This window comes from Rhipicephalus microplus, chromosome 6 (assembly GCF_043290135.1).
Source record: "Rhipicephalus microplus isolate Deutch F79 chromosome 6, USDA_Rmic, whole genome shotgun sequence".
In the NCBI taxonomy this organism is placed as follows: domain Eukaryota; kingdom Metazoa; phylum Arthropoda; class Arachnida; order Ixodida; family Ixodidae; genus Rhipicephalus; species Rhipicephalus microplus.
In genome coordinates this window covers 189,862,689-189,881,626 of record NC_134705.1, presented here as the reverse complement: position 1 = coordinate 189,881,626, position 18,938 = coordinate 189,862,689, and the positions used below count along the sequence as shown (strand labels likewise).

Sequence of the window (18,938 nt, the reverse complement as noted above, 5' to 3'; positions counted from 1 at the left end):
GTTGGGCGAGGTCACATTGCAGACAAATGACGGGAAATCAAGGACAAAAGTGAAAGGAGCAGAAAGGTGGCGCCATCTAGCGGTGATTCAAAAAGCCTGTCACGGATATTTGCACGGTCAAAGTGGTTAATGCACCTGCTGCGTTTTCTGAAGGCATCCCATCTGCCATGTATCAAATGCACACAAGTCTTATAACAGAAAATAAACAGAAGCACACACAATAGAAAACGACAGAAAAGAAATATAGCAGGAAAAAACTATACAGGAATAAACGCATATACAATGCGATGTAGAATCTCCCGACGTCGTCAAAAGAATGTGGGGAAGTAGCTCTCCTAAAGAAAAATAAAGACAGGCACATTCCCTTAAAGAAACGTTGAAGTGGAACACCAAGTCGGCTTATACCAAAATGACATCGTCGTCGATTTCGCGACATCAGGCCGAAGCTCATTTGAAATAGATAAAGAGTCATTTTTGAATTTTGTGCCTAATACCCAGCACAGAATGCTTCATGTCAGACACCTAGATTGGCTCAAGAAGGCTTGCACTAATCTAGCAATGCTGTGTGTTTACGACTTCCCTTGAACAAAGTGCCCGTCATTGTCAACGATAATTCGTTATATAGGTCAAAGCGAACGCAGTCAAAGGCTATGAAGTCACGAGCTTTAGTGCAGGAGTCGCCACTTGCAGTTCCTTTCTGAACGTTTTTATGAGTTAGCATGAGCTTATTCTGTGCCTCCCTCTAGATGTAGCAAAGAAACGTAACTGTAAACGCCCCGTTCCTGTAGAAACTAGCTCACCAATGAGCTCGTTACAGCAGACCTTGCTTATTTTAATATCGTATAAGTCGAATGTGGCATTATGCAATGCAGTAGCAGCAATAAATAAAAGAGCGAAGTGAGGGTACAAATGATGATGTAAAAGTTTCATGCGCGTTGTATGAAGTGCCCAACTGTACACCACAAAAACACAACTAAAGCACACTGCTGGCCTCTCTGTTCCGACATGGGACTAGCCAACGGCTGGGTGGGGACCTACATAGTTGGCCCGCTGCCTTGCCTCTCAGGACCAAATAAAGTTGTTTGTCCTGTCCTGTCCTGCTAGCAATTGATAAAATCTTTGCACAAGGCAGTGCAAACCAACTTGAGAAAAAAACCTAAACGTTTGAGAACCTCCAAGTGAAAAATGGTAGATTTTCAGATGTTTTATTGCAAGCACACACATTTGGCTATATTAGAGCATCACTCTTTTCTCAGTTGCAATTCTGATGACACTGTAATGTATCGCAGCTATGTGGTAACACAAACGAAAAAAATACGTCGCTAACGCTCGTGCAAGTTAAGATGCTATTATGAATAGGGTGCAAAAAACTAAATAGCATGTACACACAAGTAACAAATTCATCAGCAAGAAAAAAAAAAAGAAACTCTCCACAGCTCTGTAACCACCATCTGTATTATTATCACAGAACTATGGTGCAAAACAAAGGCATAAAAAATTCCATTTTAAATAGCTCCTGGTTTTGAACAAGATGATAGGGTTTAAATTGTAAAAACAAGAATGTACAAAATATACGACTGTAGCTCACAAAGAAAATTAGTTAAAGAATTACACTATTATGAGCACAAGAAAAAGATACGACATGGGACGAGTGCTACTTTCAACTGCTTCATGTACAGTAAGCAGTGGCACAGATGCGCTAAATGAAAACTCGAGACATGAGTATCTGTATGAACAGAAACAGATTAACACTGAGGCATCGGAAGCAAAGTAAGGTGTTGGGCTAGCTGGTTGTGCATGATTAAAATACTGCGCTACAGTCGCTGGGAGAAATGTTGTTAGGAAGGACACACGTCCCAAAGTGGACACCGCAAGCGCAAACTATCAACTACACTTAATAAAAAAGACGGGAACCAAAAGAAACTCGAGGAACGGAAATGCACAATTTAGGGTGGGTGGAGGGGACTATAATTTTGCTTAACTGTCTTCTATTGCTAGACGTGGCGTGATTTGGGAATATGGGGATGACTCATAGAATTATTTTCTCAGTAGACTGGCTTAACTACTACATGTTGCTCTTGATAAATTCTATTTCTGTCGGGATTAAAAAATTTTTTTTAAAAAGTTCCTTTTTCGGAAATTCTTCAGAGTGTCCACTCGAAACTTGTTATAATTGAGTAGCATGAGGACCACAAGTTATTGTGCAATATCAGATATTAGTTGTAGCAGTATAAATAGAAATCGGTGCTATTAAAGTGGCAATCTGGTTTGCATAGAAATCTTGGATACCAAAAACGAACTATTCCATCATACCAACCCACTATAAACAAGGTAATCATTGCAGGCCAAACGTTAGAAAGTGATATTACAATAAAATAAAGTCCATTTGACAAAATAGGCCTGTGTTCACATTTATTTGAAGAAGAATTCGACGAATTTTCTATGCAAGTTCTGACTGTCACATCCACATTTTCAAAGAAATGCGGTTGTGAACTGTCTTTGCTTTGTATGCTACCCTTTGAGTTTTAAGCCTCGCACAAGCGAAATATTTATTCATTACAGCCAATATAGTGGAGGCACTCACATTTTCGGTTTCATTATAAATATCGTGTCCCTAAAATGAAGCATGGCCACTGAAAATGAGTGAAAATGAGTTCATTATCACCGATCATACCATCTATCAGTGTTTCATGAAATGAGGTTCAACTGTAGACTGACAGAACACTCACTGACCTACCTTGCCCTCATTTCCTTCGTGCCATGTACTTTCAGTGCTTTAGTGAATGTTCTATAAATATATACTCAAGAGAATTTCGACACCTCGATGCATATTAGAAATCCAGTTTCTATGATACACTCATATCTTGCTTTTTCATTTAAAGAGGCCATGACACGGTCACCCACCAAATAGTGGTTTTAAACAAAATACAGAAGTAGAGGATCTATTGTACCTGTACATGTATGAAAAATGGACTGCAAAAGAATGGTTCATTGAAAAACTAGCCCTGGAAGCTGCCAGCTATAAACCCCACCCGCCGCGGTGATCGGCAGTTTGCCATGGCGTGGGCGAAATCACGTGCTTCATAAGCGTGGAGCTGTCATCTTCTACCCAAATTTCAGCTGCTGCTAACCATTCAATTTTCAATGACAAAATAAGGAATGTTCTAATAGCTTTATCATACACATAGCTGATGAATAAATATTATCGCTGGCTGAAATAGACGCTCGGAAAACAAGCAGCTTGTAATGTGACGGCTCATGGGTGCGTCACTGTTGCGACATTTTCGGGCTGCTTGCACGTAGAATTCTCATTATAAATTGAGTTCTCGAATTTTTGCCAGCTTGTTTGTGTGCACCCAAGGATTAACCTAGATAAGACAGACTATAAGCGAAAATTGGGTGTCATGGCCTCTTTAAGGCATCTCCGCTTGTGTGTACTGCACAGATTTCATGACGGCAGTCGAAAGTAGTGATTTTACCATTAGTAACTTGTTTTGTATAATGCGTCTTTTCACACTTAATAGTATTGCCATTATAAACCAACTAGGCTTCGATAAGGAAATTTGACATCAGTAAACAAATGGAAAAAATTCTCAATTAGAAAAAGTGTAAATTTATGGCCTCATTTTCTTTGTTAGACACAATGAGAGCTAACAGACAATGATGCCCAGGAAAGTATAGGGGATGTTATTTGAAGTAACTGTAAGGGTAGATGCGAAAAAAGAAAAGTGGACAAAAGATAACTTGCTGCTGGCAGGGAGAGAACCTGCATCCTTCAATATACTTTTCTTGGCACCATTGTCTGTTAGTTATCATCAATTAAAAAAAAAGTACCAAGCATAAACCTATAATTGGACAAAACAAGTGAGGAGAACAAATAATTAACAGTGATATAATTGCCAAGGTTTTACATCTTAAGAACAATTAAGCTCTATTAAAGGCCCAACTTATCGTGCACATGCCGGTCCAGACAAAAAAAAAAAACAACTTCATAAGAATAAGTAAATGACCAAATGACTGAACATCTTCTAATTATATGGGCATAAACATTGCACACAATGCTGAAAAAAAAAGAAACAAAATATACACTGAGACTACCATGAAGTTGCGTGCTTTGTGAAAACCATGAATAAACAGTTTCTCCATTCTCAATGCGAGCGCTGAGAAAATGAACGTTACGGAAGCAAATTAACTTGAAGCACGAGTCACCGATGAACATAAAATGACAAAATGTCGCTCTTCAGTGGAGTGTGATGTTGGGCGAGTTGGCGCATGGCTTAATAAATTTGTGACACGACTGAGACAAGCAAAGAAAAAAAAGGAGGGGACAGAACAGGTACAGGTACCGTATCCTATCTCCTCCCTTTTCCCCTTGCTTGCCTCACTTGCCACCCAACTATTTCATCGAGAAATATCACTCTATTCTGCTCCTTATAACATGCTAGCTCATTTGAAGTCTCGCTTCGTGCGTAGTTTGCTGCAGCATTGTTTCTCATCCATTAAAGAGAGATGCTGCTCAAAAAACACAAGTTAAAAACAACTATAGACCCATTCCATGTTTGTAAACACAGGTAGGCCCATGTCGACATTATGGGTAGAATATATTGACGTTCGCATGTAACGCCATAAGCACTGAGGGCTGTGATGTGCGCCAACGAAACGGCATTGTGAGACGCGATAAGCCTTGTGAAAGCCATAAGCGCTGAGGGCTGCGATGTGCGCCAACAAACAAAACCAAGTTGTGGGACACGACTCACATCGAGCCGCGACGCAGTTCGTCGGCATACCGTTTTTTTTTTTTCCTTGTTGCTTGACTGAGAACACCCCATGCACCATTGAAAGCCCAGCAGAGCGTCTTTTGCCTACCAAGACAGCGCCACCCCATATCCGTGACGTAAGTCCGGTGAAATTTGTCTATACCAGGCTTGAGCAGAAACTGCAGCACCATCACAGCAAAAGCTAGAGAAGCCCCACTTCTAGAAACCGTTGCAAGATCTCTCGGTGACTACTATTACAAGTATGCTTACAAGGTACCCACTAGTCAATTAATTGATTCAGTGGCTAATGACGAAGAATTGTGGCTGGGCTCTTTGTAATGGGTTGGGAGCATTCAATGACCTACTCGTAATGCAATTCGCAATGTGTGGCACGCCACCTGGTTATGCAATTCATGTTCCGACACTTGGTTATTATGTTAGTTTTCTACCACGTTATATTGCGAATGCTAATGAGGTTCTTTCCTGAAATAACTCTTGTATAAGATTTTTGGGTGCAGGAGATTTGAGCACCAGCATTGCTCAGAGGTAGAATACAGGGCTGGCCCAAAGCAGACCCGAGTTCGAACTTTGTTCCAATCTGCACATTTTTTTTTATTATTTCCCGCGATAGCGGTTACAGACACTGGCAGCGGTGGGCAACTACGGCACCCTTGTTGTGATATCGTAACAGGTTGCGCTGTTAGAAATGATCTCTGCTTTTACTCTTTATTGGGAGTGACATGTAACAAGGCCACGCTCACAGACATAGAGTTTCACACTACAATGTCTAGATGGGAATCCGTTGCTAGCGTCTATGCGGGCTCCTTCAGCGGCGTTTGTACTGCCATGGTAACGATGGGAAGTGCAGGCTTTGGATCTGCTTCGGATGGACTACGTTCTTGAGATTCGCGACGCTTATTTGCCGAGTGTAAAACAAAGTCATATGAAAGTTACTTTTAATTAAAAGATGCCTCATTTTTTGTGCGCTAAACTTATTGGAAAAAGTTTACGTGACAGTGAGATAGAAGCGAAGCCTGAACAAACTGAACAGCAGGGCATGCATTGCTCTGCAATCGTGTACCAGATTCAGCATCACAACATAATGAATTATTAGGGGCAAAGCACCTTGGGATTTAGGCTCGTCCGTTGTATGTCTGGGTGACCGTCACGCCACAGCGCATGCAGGTACCCACTATACGTCGCCCTCATGCCCACCACGGCACAGCACATGCAGGTACCCACCATACGACCACCGTGACTTTCGTAACGTCAGAAAGCACCCACTATGCCATTCGTCATTATGCTGATAAACAGGGTACCCGCTACAAATCTGTGAGGCATTACTTGCACATCGTTTGTGCTGTGGCGATAGGTTGAGAAAAATTGTGGAGATCACTCAGACTCACTTAAGAAATAAATTTTGCACTTTCGGCTGACTCGGACTCCCTCACCGCAATATCCTTTCACCACACTCACTCGGACTAACAATCACCCAAATTTTCTTCGATCAGGCTCACTCAGACTCATCAGCGAGTTTGGGGACCTGAGGCTGTTCCTGATGAACAATAAGCCCGTCCCAGACCGCGAATAAGCCACGATACTGTTTCATCTGTCAGTGTATATTTCACAGCTCTCCGAATAAACTTTCAGTTGGCAGTAAGCTCTTGTTCCTGTCTATCCTGTCTGCGTCTAAGTATTGCGCTCTTATTTCAAACAGTCATGTATCACCAACTCGCCCAATCAACCATATTGCAGATGGGATTTCATGAAACCAACTTTCTTATCAATTTCGCTGTAAAATGCCATTGTGGTTATCAAGATGACTCAATTATCATAGTGATTATGACAAAAGTAGTTGCTCTATTCCCCTTCCGGAGTAAACGTTTCTAAATTGACCACAAGCATTTAGCTCTTATGACTTATGCACCAAATTAATTCGATTCATAAAATTTCATTAGCATCCCGTTTACCTAATAAATTAGTGATCACCATAGCTATACAGGTTAGATTGCAATTCATTATTTTTACACACAAACATCGGCTCTGCAAGTAAAGAAGACACACACACACCTGACTTACGTAAGTTCAAGTAACAAGCCCGGCATATACAACTTGAAGGCAACAAACTCATCACAGTATAAGTAAATTTCAGCACAAGACGTCTCAACTAATTTGTCATTATGGTACTAACATAATAGTGTAAAGAGAAGAGAAAGCGTGGGTCCATGGCCCTTTTGTAAGAGAGAAACTGCAGCAGGAGTTCAACTATCTTTACAATATACATTCATATCATCACAATCAACATGAATCTTTGCAATAGCAAAAAATCATCGATACATTAATATCGTCGCAATCATAAATCTTTGCAATAGCAAAAAATCATCAATGCATTAATAGTGTCATGATCACCATGAATCTTTGCAATAGCGAAAAATCATCAATGAATTCATATTGTCGCTATCATCATGAACTGTCACGACCATGCTTTTCTTGACCCGTAAACTGGCCTGTTGCACCAAAGGCTGGCATTCGGTTTGTCGAGGCAAACATTACATGCAAATCAAACTCAAAACAAAAATGAGCTTTTTACATGATTCCATAAATATCTCTGTCAGTTACGTTTCACAAAAACCGTCTTTTGTAAAGTGACATGCAAATGAGTCGATATGAAGCATTGTCGTGTATGTATCAGAACGGACTATCGCGCATGTGCGCGGATACCGCTTGCCACTTCCTTCCTTGTCTCTCCCTTCCCCTCGCAGCCCACGCAGCTATACAAGCGTCATGAATAAACGACCAGTTGGTCATTCCTTGTTCAGCAACGTGTCGCCTCGGTTCGTTACATTGAACGCGTTACATGGTGTCAGAAGTGGGATTGTCTCGGCGGCAGAATGGATGTCGTCAAGCCCCAACCACCGCTGCAGCTTTCCGGAAACCTGAGAAGAAACTGGCTGCAGTTTAAACAAAAGTTGGAGCTCTACCTCACAGCCACGTCATCAGAAAAGCCAAGGACAGAAGCTGTGAAAGCGGCCATACTCCTCAGCGCCGCAGGTGACGATGCCCTGGACGTGTACAACAACTTCGCGTTTTCCGAAGGTGAGAACAAAGAAGATTATCAAACTTTGGTCAAAAAGTTTGAAGAGTACTGCGTCCAGCAAGGCAATGAAGTTTACGAACGGCATGTGTTCCGCCTTCGAGTACAAGAGGAGGCAGAACCGTTTGAAAGATTTTTGAGGGACATCAAGAAGCAAGCGAAACTCTGCAACTTTGGGGACCTTGAACAATCCATGATAAGGGACCAAGTAGTATTTGGGATCGGCGATAAAAAACTCAGACAGAGAATGCTAAGCGAGAAGGACCTTACTTTGCAGAAAGCTGATCAAATGTGCAAAGCAGCGGAAGTATCTGCGCAGCAAAATGCAGAGTGGTCGAAGGAAACCCGGCAAGTGGAGTACACGAGAAGAACACAACAAGCCAGCAAAAACCAGTCTCGATGTCATCAGTGCAGAAGATTCCATGCTCCAGAAGAATGTCCAGCTCGGGGAAAGTTTTGCTACGTGTGCGAGAAAAAGAATCATTTTGCGGTGTGTTGCAGAAAGCGTCAGGTTGACCAAGTGAATGATGCACAAGAGGCAGATGATAATTTCGATATCTTGAACATCAGCGTGTGCGGCGTGGCGGATGGTGTGGGAGCAGATTGGACAGTGCGCGGCAAGATAGGCGGCCAAGAACTGAAATTTAAAGTAGATACTGGCTCACAAGCCAACCTACTACCTCTGTCTTTGTTCCGGCGTGTCAACCGAGCAACGGAGCCAAGAAAAAGCACGGCAGTTCTTACTGCATATAACAGAAGCATTATCAAGCACGTGGGAGTATCAACAGAAGTCCTGAATTTAAACGGCCAAGAACGTCGCATTGCATTTTTTATTGTGAAGAAAGGTCACAATGCCATCACTTGTCTCAAGCCATGTCAGAAATTCGGACTGATTCCGACAGTGAATGCGGTAGACTCAAGAGAAGACGCTCCCCAGCTGGCTTTTCCACACTTATTTCGCGGAACTGGCTGTATAAAGCAACAGTACAAGATGGTACTGCGACCGGATGCCATTCCGGTAGTGCAGCCTGCCCGGAGGGTACCGTTGGCGATCAAGGAGCAGCTTCGTGAGGGGCTGAGCCGCATGGAAAGGGCCTCTATCATCGTGAAAGTGGACGAGCCTACCGATTGGGTAAGCCCTTTAGTTGTAGTAAGGAAGAAGGATGGCCGTCTTCGCTTATGTATGGACCCAAGGGTCATAAACAAAAGCATAAAGCGCGAACATTATCCTATGCCATCTCGGGAGGACATCGAAAGTGAAATCTCGGGTGCAAGGTACTTTTCCCGGCTAGACACAAACGCAGGCTTCCATCAGATACCGTTGGACGACGCTACGTCACGCGTGTGCACCTTCGCAACGCCCTTTGGTCGCTACAGGTTCTGGCGGATGCCATTTGGAATTTCTTCAGCAAGTGAGGTCTTCCAGAAGACTTTAACAAAAATTTTTGAAGGCCTGACAGGCGTGCGTGTATACATGGATGATATACTAATCTGGGAGGACTCGACAGAGCAGCATAATGAACGGCTGAAAGCCGTACTAAAGCGAGCGGAGCAAGCTGGGATGACGTTTAACGGACAAAAATGTATGTTTTCTGTGACACAGATAGCATTTCTTGGTGACGTGATCAGCGAGAGCGGTGTCCGTCCCAGTCCAGACTTAATCGAGAGCATACAGGCTATACCACAACCGAATGATAAACAGCCAGTTTGCAGAATGTTGGGCATTGTGAATTATTTCCGCAAGTATGTAGTACCCTCGCTCAGTGACAGGACATCACTACTTTGGGATCTTTTGAAGGAAAGCGTGGTGTACGAATGGACGTCAGCACACGCGCACGAGTGGGCTCAGATCTGCAACGCATTGATGAACCCACTGATACTAGTGCTCTTTGGTTCAAAAAAATAAGTGAAGGTAACTGCAGACGCCTGCCTCTAAAAGCGGGATTTGTGCCGCCTTGCTGCAAAAACACGGAAACGACTGGCGCCCAGTCACGTACGCATCGCGGGTTCTGAGCGAGAGTGAAACACGCTATGCTCAAATTGAAAAGGAAGCGCTGGCTATAGTATTTGCGTGCGAAAAGTTTCACCCGTTTGTCTATGGCCGCAGGATTCTTGTCGAAACTGATCACAGGCCTCCGATTGCCATCGTCCAAAAAAGTGTTGCGGACATGCCACCAAAACTGCAACGATTTTTCCTCCATCTTTTCAAATACGACTATGTCTTGCAGTTCATCCCTGGGAAAGGCCTGATGCTCGCAGACATGCTGTCCCGTAGTGCCACGCTGCCTGGGGCCGCTGATGAAGCGGAAGACATGAAGGTCCACGCAATTCAGGTGGTTTCAAGCCTGGTAAGCAGACGAACAAAGCAACGACTTCAAGAAGAGACCCGTGCCGACCCGTATATAAGCAGCGTGTTAGAGCAACTAAAAGCAGGTGCGACGATTCAAGGGGAACTAAAGCCATTCACATCGGAGTTATCAGCAGTGGACGGGGTACTGCTAAAAGGGAGCAACATCGTCGTGCCGAAAAGTATGAGATCGGAAATTCTAGGACGGATACACGAGGGCCACATGGGACTGAACAAATGCAAGGCCAGGGCACGTAGGCTAGTTTTTTGGCCAGGACTAGGCAGTGACATTGAGAACCTAGCACGAACATGCCAGGTGTGTCAAAAATACGCCTACAGCCAGCCGAGCGAGCCCATTCTACAACGGCCTACATCGAAACGACCGTGGTATCGAGTCGGACTCTACTTGTTTCAGTTTGCAGGGGACTCCTACGTCGTGGTGTATGACGACCAGTCGAACTTCCCAGATGTTGAAAGACTGGTGAGCACAACAGCAGCGGAAACTATTTCTAAGACATCCGCCATATTCTCTCGCTATGGCATTCCTGTGCAAGTCTGCACCGACAATGGGCGCCAATTTTCTTCGAGTGAATTTGCTGCATTCGCAAAACAGTTCAACTTCGAACATATAACATCCAGCCCGAATTTCCCCCGCTCAAACGGCTTAGCCGAAAAGGGTGTACAGATTGTGAAACGAATTCTCAAGAAAACTACGGAGGGCCGTGAGGATTTCTGGCTGGGCATTTTGGCTTATCGATCTTCCCCCTTAGAAGACAGACGGTCGCCCGGAGAGTTGCTGCAAGGTTGTCGTCTTCGGTCAACGGTGCCCGAGTTTAACGCCGATGGAGAGTGCCCTGTATCAAAACATCGGCAATCACTACAGGGTAAGCCATTATCGCCCCTTGATGCAGGCAACGTTGTTCGGATCAAGAATGGGAACTGGTCCCGCAAAGCAACGGTACTTAAGGAGGTGGCGCCACGTTCATATCTGGTCAGAACAGAAAGTCAAGGGCAGCTGAGGCGAAACCGACATCTGCTGCCAACACACGAACGCTGCGAAAACGAGAACGGCTACGAGAGCGGTCTGGAAGACTTCGAGCCGCCCAATAGCGCAGGACCACCCGCCGAAGGCTCGGAACCGGCGCATGGCACGTGTGACGCAGCAGTGGCTGACCGCTGTTCAAACCCGCAAAGCACCAGGGTTTCTGAAGAAACCGAGCAAACAGAATCAACGGGAGGCTCATCCGAATTGCCAATACTTCGCAGGTCAACGAGATCCCGGACCGAGCCACAGCGCCTGCGCTACGAAGAAGACTTGCGTCAGACACGCTAGTTCACTTGTTTCTTTTGTTTGCTGTTTGTTTGCTTGGTATTACGAGTCCAAATTGGATGAAAAATAGATGTATCAGAACAGGCTATCGCGCATGTGTGTGAATACCGCTTGCCACTTCCTTGTCTCTCCCTTCCCCTCGCTGCCAACGCAGCTATATCAATGTCATGAATAAACGACTAGTTGGTCATTCCTTGTTCAGCAACGTGTTGCCTTGGTTCGTTACATCGAACGCGTTACAGTGTAGTCAAAAACAAATGAAAATTTTTTTAGTATAATACTATATGTAGTTCTCTTCTGCAAGCAACCTTTACTGAAGATATTATACGACATAACTGCACTGGTCGAAGCTACTGAGCTGCCAGATGACACTAAGTGAAGTAGAAGTTTTTAAAATAACGAACGGTTGTGTACGACAAGCTATCACAACCATCTCATCTCCAAACTCAAACACACTGTCACTCATAAACGCAGCTAGAATGACACTTCAAAGCAATCACACATCATACATGACATTCAGGGTGTAGCCCCAAAGAGTTTCTCTCCTTAGCTGGAGGAATGTGGCTCTTGACATCCATGCAGGTTTCTTAAACGCATGTCCCACAATCATGAAAATGATGAAAAGTGACAAGCACTGTCATAACTTGGCTGACGGCTCAGCGAATGATATGGCACTTTGTCTACTGAACTGGCCTTATTTCTCGACAAGAAAACCGCAGCCACGAATCACTAAGATGTTCTATAGCACAAACTCTGCGTAATATACCCTGAAACACTGCTCGAAGGCTAATGCGCTCACATGTCTTTCATGTTTGAAAACCGTCTCAGACTTGCAAGCTTATAGGTTTTATCGTCTGTTGCTATTAACCCGTTCAGTGGAACTGCTTAGGCAGGCAGACTACCACCATTGCTATAAGAATGCTTTGAGAAGGGCTGTAAAATTGAGAGATGCATAAAATTATGCACAAATTCATGTCAATGCCGTGACATGAGCTAGCTACGAGAAAACAAAAGAATTCGAATGAACAAACAAAAACAAATGTTGTAAAACCAGAAAGCTCAAAGTGGCTACAAGAAAGCACGCGAGCCAACAAATGCCAATCCAATGCCTGAACTCCTCATCACTTCCATGACATGTTAAACAACTCAAATACCAGCTTTTCCTCTCTTGCTCAGCCCTCCATGAAACTTGTGGCAAACCAAGGCCTCCAAGATTACTAACTCGCGCGCACGAAAGTCAGTGGCACAGTCTAAGGGTCTTGGAGGCCACGGCGAGACCCCGTGTGCTTTGCCCTGTAAGTAGGGAAAATGCGGTGGTCCATACAGCGAGGAATGTCGTGAGCGGACGACAGTGCTGTCGAGCCTACTCCTGCCCGAAGAGGTTGGGCAGGTCGACGCAGGCCACGGCATCCTCTTCGATGGCCATCCTCTGTGGCCGGAACATCGGAGGCAGGTTCATGATCTGGATGGCTGCCTTGAACTGCTGGCCAATGTTTTTCTACGGCGGGGCGAGGGAGGGAGAAAACGCCTTCAGGAACATCACTTGACATCCATAGGGGAGCAGTCTTTGTCTGTTATATGAAGTGTCTCTTACAAGCAGAGCTTCACGTGTGCGTTTTCTTATCAACCCTTACGACAGTGCAGGCACACTGGTCTCCCTTATACCCATACATCAGTGCCTTTTATAAAGGTGTTCAACTGTACCCTGTTTAAGTGTATCTGTCTTCATTGGAAAAAAAAAATGCTTTAGGGGTACTGACACCAATTTTTGAAGCTTATTAAACTCCTACATACAAATTTGCTACCTACAGAGATGGCTCTGAGCGAGCTTGAAGCAAGGCAAATCCTGATAAGATATCTTTTGTTTTGATATTAAAATTAATTTTCGCGTGTGCCGCCACGTGACATCGACACTAGCGACGCGTCGGGCCTCACTGTCGACTCTGATGGTTTCCCGCACCAGCATGGCTAGTAGTGATGGCGTCAAGCACTGTAACACACAAAATCGTTGCTTGCTTATCACCAATAGAGGTACGCAGCAAAGCGGCCACAGATACGTCCCGACGCCTTGTACGAGCACATGACGAGAAGCTCATTCTGAGTCATAACATCAGGGTATAGTACCTAGCTTTGAAAAACCTGTTGTGATCAATGTTAATTTTTGATATCTGGAGCTTAACGACTCAAAAGCACGGCATGATTATGAGAGACGCCTTAGTGGAGGGCTCCGGAGAAAATGTAGTAGAGCACCAGGTCGGGTTAGCTGGCAGCAAATCATCTTGAAATGGTTTTAACTGCTATAGAAACGTGACGAACAGATATGGAGAAGTCAGCGGATGTTTTCTCGTCTTCGGTTGTCTGTGTTTCTAGAAAAGTTATAAAAGCCATTTGAAGACGAGCAAGAAATTGCACAAAAGCCAGAAGCGTGACAAGTCATATACGAATCTTTAAGAAACATACAAAAATGAAACCATGAAAAAAAAGGAGAATCGTTAGTGGTATGTGAGTGCTCGCATTGTTTTGAACCAGTATTCACCATGTGTGGTCCCGAGCGGCCTTGGCAATTTAACAATTTTGCCTATAAAATGAGGGGTTTCCTTCACTGCTTAGGTGGAACACTGGGGAAATATTTGAAGGGCCAGTCAACAGGCTCCAACATTTCTCTACAACCCCAAAGAAACGCGGCCACTCGTCGAGTGAACTGTGACGATCATGTCTTCTGAATACTACAGCACCGCGCAGAGCATCCACCTTTAAAAACAATCTCGCATTCCTTTCCTATGCCAGACCAATCCTTCTTTCGTGCGCAGTGACGCAAATTCGCCGATCAGCGATTTGACGTAGCACGCAGCTAATCGATTGCCTTCCCCTCCTTGTGAGGGAGAAGGGTGGCAAGGCTGTGTGAAAATTTGAAACCAGCTGGGACCGTCATGCTAATCCCCACAACTCTTTAATATAGTGCGTTCAGTACAACCTCATAGATAGGTTCTTGAAAAAAAAAAAAAGTGAACAAAGTAAACGTACAACTTGAAACGTTAGATCCGATTCAGGTTATTTTTAGTTTTTGCGATGGCGAGTGTAGAAGCCGAGAAAATCGTATTAAACCGTAACGCATCAATGAGGTTCTTCTGTATTCCTAAAATTATATCGGCAGCACGTTCACAAAGCGAGAGTGCACATATTTCTCTTTATAACAATTTTTGGTCCATGGAGCTTGTTTACTGGCCCCCTTAACGACTGCCAGAAGACTTGCCAGAACAACGGATTACCATTGACAAGTGCATATGCTGCTATGCAGTAGCAACAGAAAAAAGTGCCAACTCACCCCAATGATGGGAGAGATTAGCCTTTTGAAAATCTCCTTCTTCTTCTTCTCCGGCAGGCCTTTCCCGTCACCCGGGGGATGAAGCTGCGTCTCAAAGGCCTGCGTATCGATTTTTCGAAAATTTGCCGGTTGTAAACCAGTACTGGCGCTAAGCATGGTCGTTGGCTACAAGTGGTTCAACTTGTCTACGGCTTTTGATTACTGGAAGCTTTACCAGTAATTGTGACCTATACTGCAGTATAATAACCGTTGTCTAATAGTCAGGGGTATTGGTGAAAAATCTCCTAAAAGAAATGCACTCATACCTCATTGTAACAATGTTTCATACTACACGAAAATAGGTTCGTTATATCTGAAAATTCGTTATAAAGGTATACACTCACCTCGATATAATGAACCCAGATATAACGAAATATTGGTTGTACTGACTACCTGAACAATATGCTTGCAATAGATACAGTGTTAGGAATAAACATTTATAACAAATTTTCGGTTATAAGGACTTTAATTTTGAGTAAGATGTAACTCTGTCATAATGACGTTTGAGTATTTCTAACACAATATATGTCGCAAGACTATTTTTTACTGTCTTATGGATACTTCGTTATATCAGGGTTTGTTATATTAAGCTTTGAGTGAAGTGGCGTGTGTATAAAAGTAAGCCAAAGTGTTTTTGTTTCTATTTATGAGCACGAAAATCAGCAGCCTGACAATGTAAGTGAAACGCTTCGTGTGATCTCCGCTGCAAGTACATACATTCGCCCGGTCTGGCGTCTTCTCACCTCCAGGGCCTCCGGAGTGCATCCGGGTATCTGCAGTAGGGTGTTGCACAGTCCCGGGAAGAGGGGCCGCGCCGCCTGGTACAGGGCCAGCCCGAGGGACACCAGCCGGGTCTGGTTGATGTCGTGCTCGCCCAACACCTGCAGCCCCAGGAGCACGCAACGCAGGAGGTACGCTGCGCCGCCTTCGTCGCGCACGAAACCCTGCTCGAACATCTGTGGGGAGAAGGGCACACGAAGCTTTCCAATGACGCACAGACGAGATTGGGGTTCACATTGAACGAGTGAGCCCCTGTTGCAGAAAAAAATCAAGGCAGCTTCATACTAGTGGTATACAGAGGAAGTGCTGAATTAGGCAGCCTTCTTTGTTTTTATTTATTTTTTCTGTTTCTCTCTGTCTGTTTCTACCTCTTTTTTAGTTTCTTTAATTTCTTCTTCTGGCTTTCTCTTTCTTTATCTTCGTCATTTTTGATGTCATTCCCTATTTCTTGCTCTTTCTATTCCTTTTTCTCTCTCTATTTCTTCCTCCTTCCTTGAGTCTTTTTTTTTTTCGTTCTCTTTTTTTTCTTGCTCTGTGAATTTTCTAGCTCCTTTCTCGTGTCAATTTCTTAGCTTTTTTTTTCTTTTCCTGTCTTTCTTCCCTTTTTTTCTCTCCTTTCCACTCTATCTCTTTGTGTCACTCCTGTCCTCATTCTTTCATACATCACAGAGTTATCGCATCCCACACCGGACAATTCGGTGCACGTGTTCTGGGAGGGAGGCACGAGATGACGAGAAAAAAGAGGGCAAGGCGAGCGTGAGCTGATTGACAATGACCATAATTTCTGCACGCAATTGACATGGTTTCCTTGAGCTTAAGCTACTGTGCTGCTAAAAACTACGACGTTGATCACAGACCGTTAATTAGTCAAGCCAAGAGAGCGTCGCATATCGCAAGCACTTAGATTCCACTTTGAGTGCCAGTCAAACTTTGATCACACTGATTTAAAATGAAACACAATTTTCAAATGGCTTGTTTTTCTCATTTCCCTGCTCATTCAGCACGCACCATGTGACCTAAATATCTACACTAAATGTGCATGCGATAAACTTTCACTTGTGAGCCAGTGCTCAAGTAGTCCGATTCTTTGCCCTCGTCTGCGCCATGCTGCATATTCAACTTAATATGTTGATGTGCGAACTCGCTCAACCTTCACATTACGCATGCAACATCCAACAAGTTCCGCTGTGAAGCATTTTTTTTTTCCGCCCGACAGAGCAGTGCATTACCGTATTTACTCGCGTAATCCTCGCACTCACATAATTCTCGCACCCCCCACATCGCCCAAGAAAAAATACGATTTTTTTTTTCCTCGAGTAATTATCGCACCCCCGAAAACTGCCGCAATAATGTCTGCTCGTTCCAGTCATTAATGATGATAGCGCGCACCATCTGGCGCCACCTCTTAAGTATCAAGCGTACTATTGCACGGAGATTCAATCCAAGCCAAGCCAAAGTGGCCAGTGCACGTTGCGGCGTGTTTTGTATGTTGTATGTTGTGTCGGTTATCTTGGCACGTTATGGGGCGATACTGAAGCCACACGGCTGCTTCAAGTTGCAAGTGATAGATCATACGCTAAACAACGGCAACAGGGACGCCGGTAGGCCCTTCGGAGCCTACGAGTTTTGTGTTCGCTACTGGTGACGGCAGCTGAAAGCCACCAAGACGCGTTGGGCCTGCCGTGTGCCTAAAACTGGGATTGGAAACTTTATTTCTTCAGAAGGAAACTGCGGACGATTCTGTTAAATAGCCATCAGCCCAATAATGACGTCCTACGCTTACCTTTTGAGGGCTCCTGTTGAGCGCCGACCGCTACCGTTACGCCCGCAACGCCCACAAGCTTCGCGTACGGTATTCCGATTCTCGACTATTTGCTTGCACTTTTTGTGTCTCAAATAAATCTTGCCTTGTGTTGAACCTGTGCTATTATTGTTGAGGTAAGTTCTAATTAGTACTTCTTAAAGCTTGTTGTAAGTTGCTGGTGTGAGAATCCCGATTTATGGCCACTTCGTTTTCTTTTTCACTCTGCGTTTTCGTGGAAAGTTTTCCCCGCGTGATTCTCGCACCCCCCAACTTTGCATCGATTTTTTGGCAAAAAAAGTGCGAGGATTATGCGAGTAAATACGGTAATACATCAACATTTATGACACGAGAAAAGACCAACAAACAAACCTTCACATGCTCTAAAGAAGTGAAAACTTGGTAGAGTTGCGACCTCTGCTACAGAAAAAAAAGGCTCACTAAAGAAAAACAATGACTTGGTTCAGACTGACAAACTACACTCTGAGAACTGTAAATGCCACATGTCTCACTATCATAAGTTCATTATTTGCGGAGAAAATTAAGGTTAAAGTTCAAATTTCTCTCGTGAGTCTCCGCACGCGACGTAGCAAATTTCCAAATGTACTTTTCGTATTTTTGCGACATTGGCTGGATGAAATTTTCTGAAACATTCTATGTTAGGTCTATGGCACCCACTGATGACAATGTACTTCATTTTTATTAATTAGAAGCTATGCAAGACCCAGTAGACGCCTTTAAAATCTATAACGTCACAGTGTTTGGTGTGAGAACCTCAAGGTGGCGTCTTCACCTTGCATTTTCTTTTCGTGCATTTTCTTGCTTACCAAGCATTGTGTCAAAGTAAGAGTGAATTGATTTGATTGATATGTGGGGTTTAACGTCCCCAAACCACCATATAATTGTGGGGGATGCCGTAGTGGAGGACTCCGGAAATTTCGACCACCTGGGGTTCTTTGACATGCACCCATATCTGAACACACCAGGCCTACACGCAGTAAGAGTGGAGTTTTTAGGATTGCGAAACTGTGCTCTATTAATATGAGAAAAATCGCTCTGCTCTTTGGTGCCCCTTGGAGAAAGCTAATGGAAGACGAGAAAACACTCACCAGTTTCAGCAAGGGCATGCTCAGCTGCAAGGCCTTAAAGGAGGCAGTGGTGTCGGACCAGTGCAGAGCGTTGAACACCGCCATCACAACGGGCGAGCAAAGTTCCTGCGAGTCGGAACAGAGACGAAGAAAAAGGAAATTAAAAAACGACGACACAGCCGACTAGGCTCGTTTCGTGACAACTTATTTCCATCTCTTCCTTTTTCCTTTACTTCCGGAGGTGAGCTAAATGCCTGATGAGAGCAACGAATGCTCACATTCTTCATTGTTTCGCATTTCTAAACCAGCGTTTGGTGCCTAGGGACAAAACGCAAACGTAGCTCATGACGACGTGAGCCATGACAAATTGTTCATGC

The 18,938-nt window shown here is 44.2% G+C and overlaps 1 protein-coding gene across 1 annotated transcript in view; it reads right to left on the bottom strand.

The window, feature by feature from the left end:
• Positions 1 to 1,189: 1,189 nt before the first annotated feature.
• The window catches only part of Ranbp21 (exportin-5-like protein Ranbp21), a 56,657-nt gene continuing 38,908 nt past the window's right edge, over positions 1,190 to 18,938 (bottom strand). Inside the window, exons 30-33 of the mRNA XM_075867306.1 lie at positions 18,583 to 18,687; positions 15,636 to 15,848; positions 14,854 to 14,952; positions 1,190 to 13,026 (exon numbers count right to left, since the gene is read on the bottom strand). Of these exons, the coding sequence (XP_075723421.1) occupies positions 12,892 to 13,026; positions 14,854 to 14,952; positions 15,636 to 15,848; positions 18,583 to 18,687 (552 nt within the window). The 3' untranslated portion in view covers positions 1,190 to 12,891. The remainder of the gene's footprint in view (positions 13,027 to 14,853; positions 14,953 to 15,635; positions 15,849 to 18,582; positions 18,688 to 18,938) is intronic.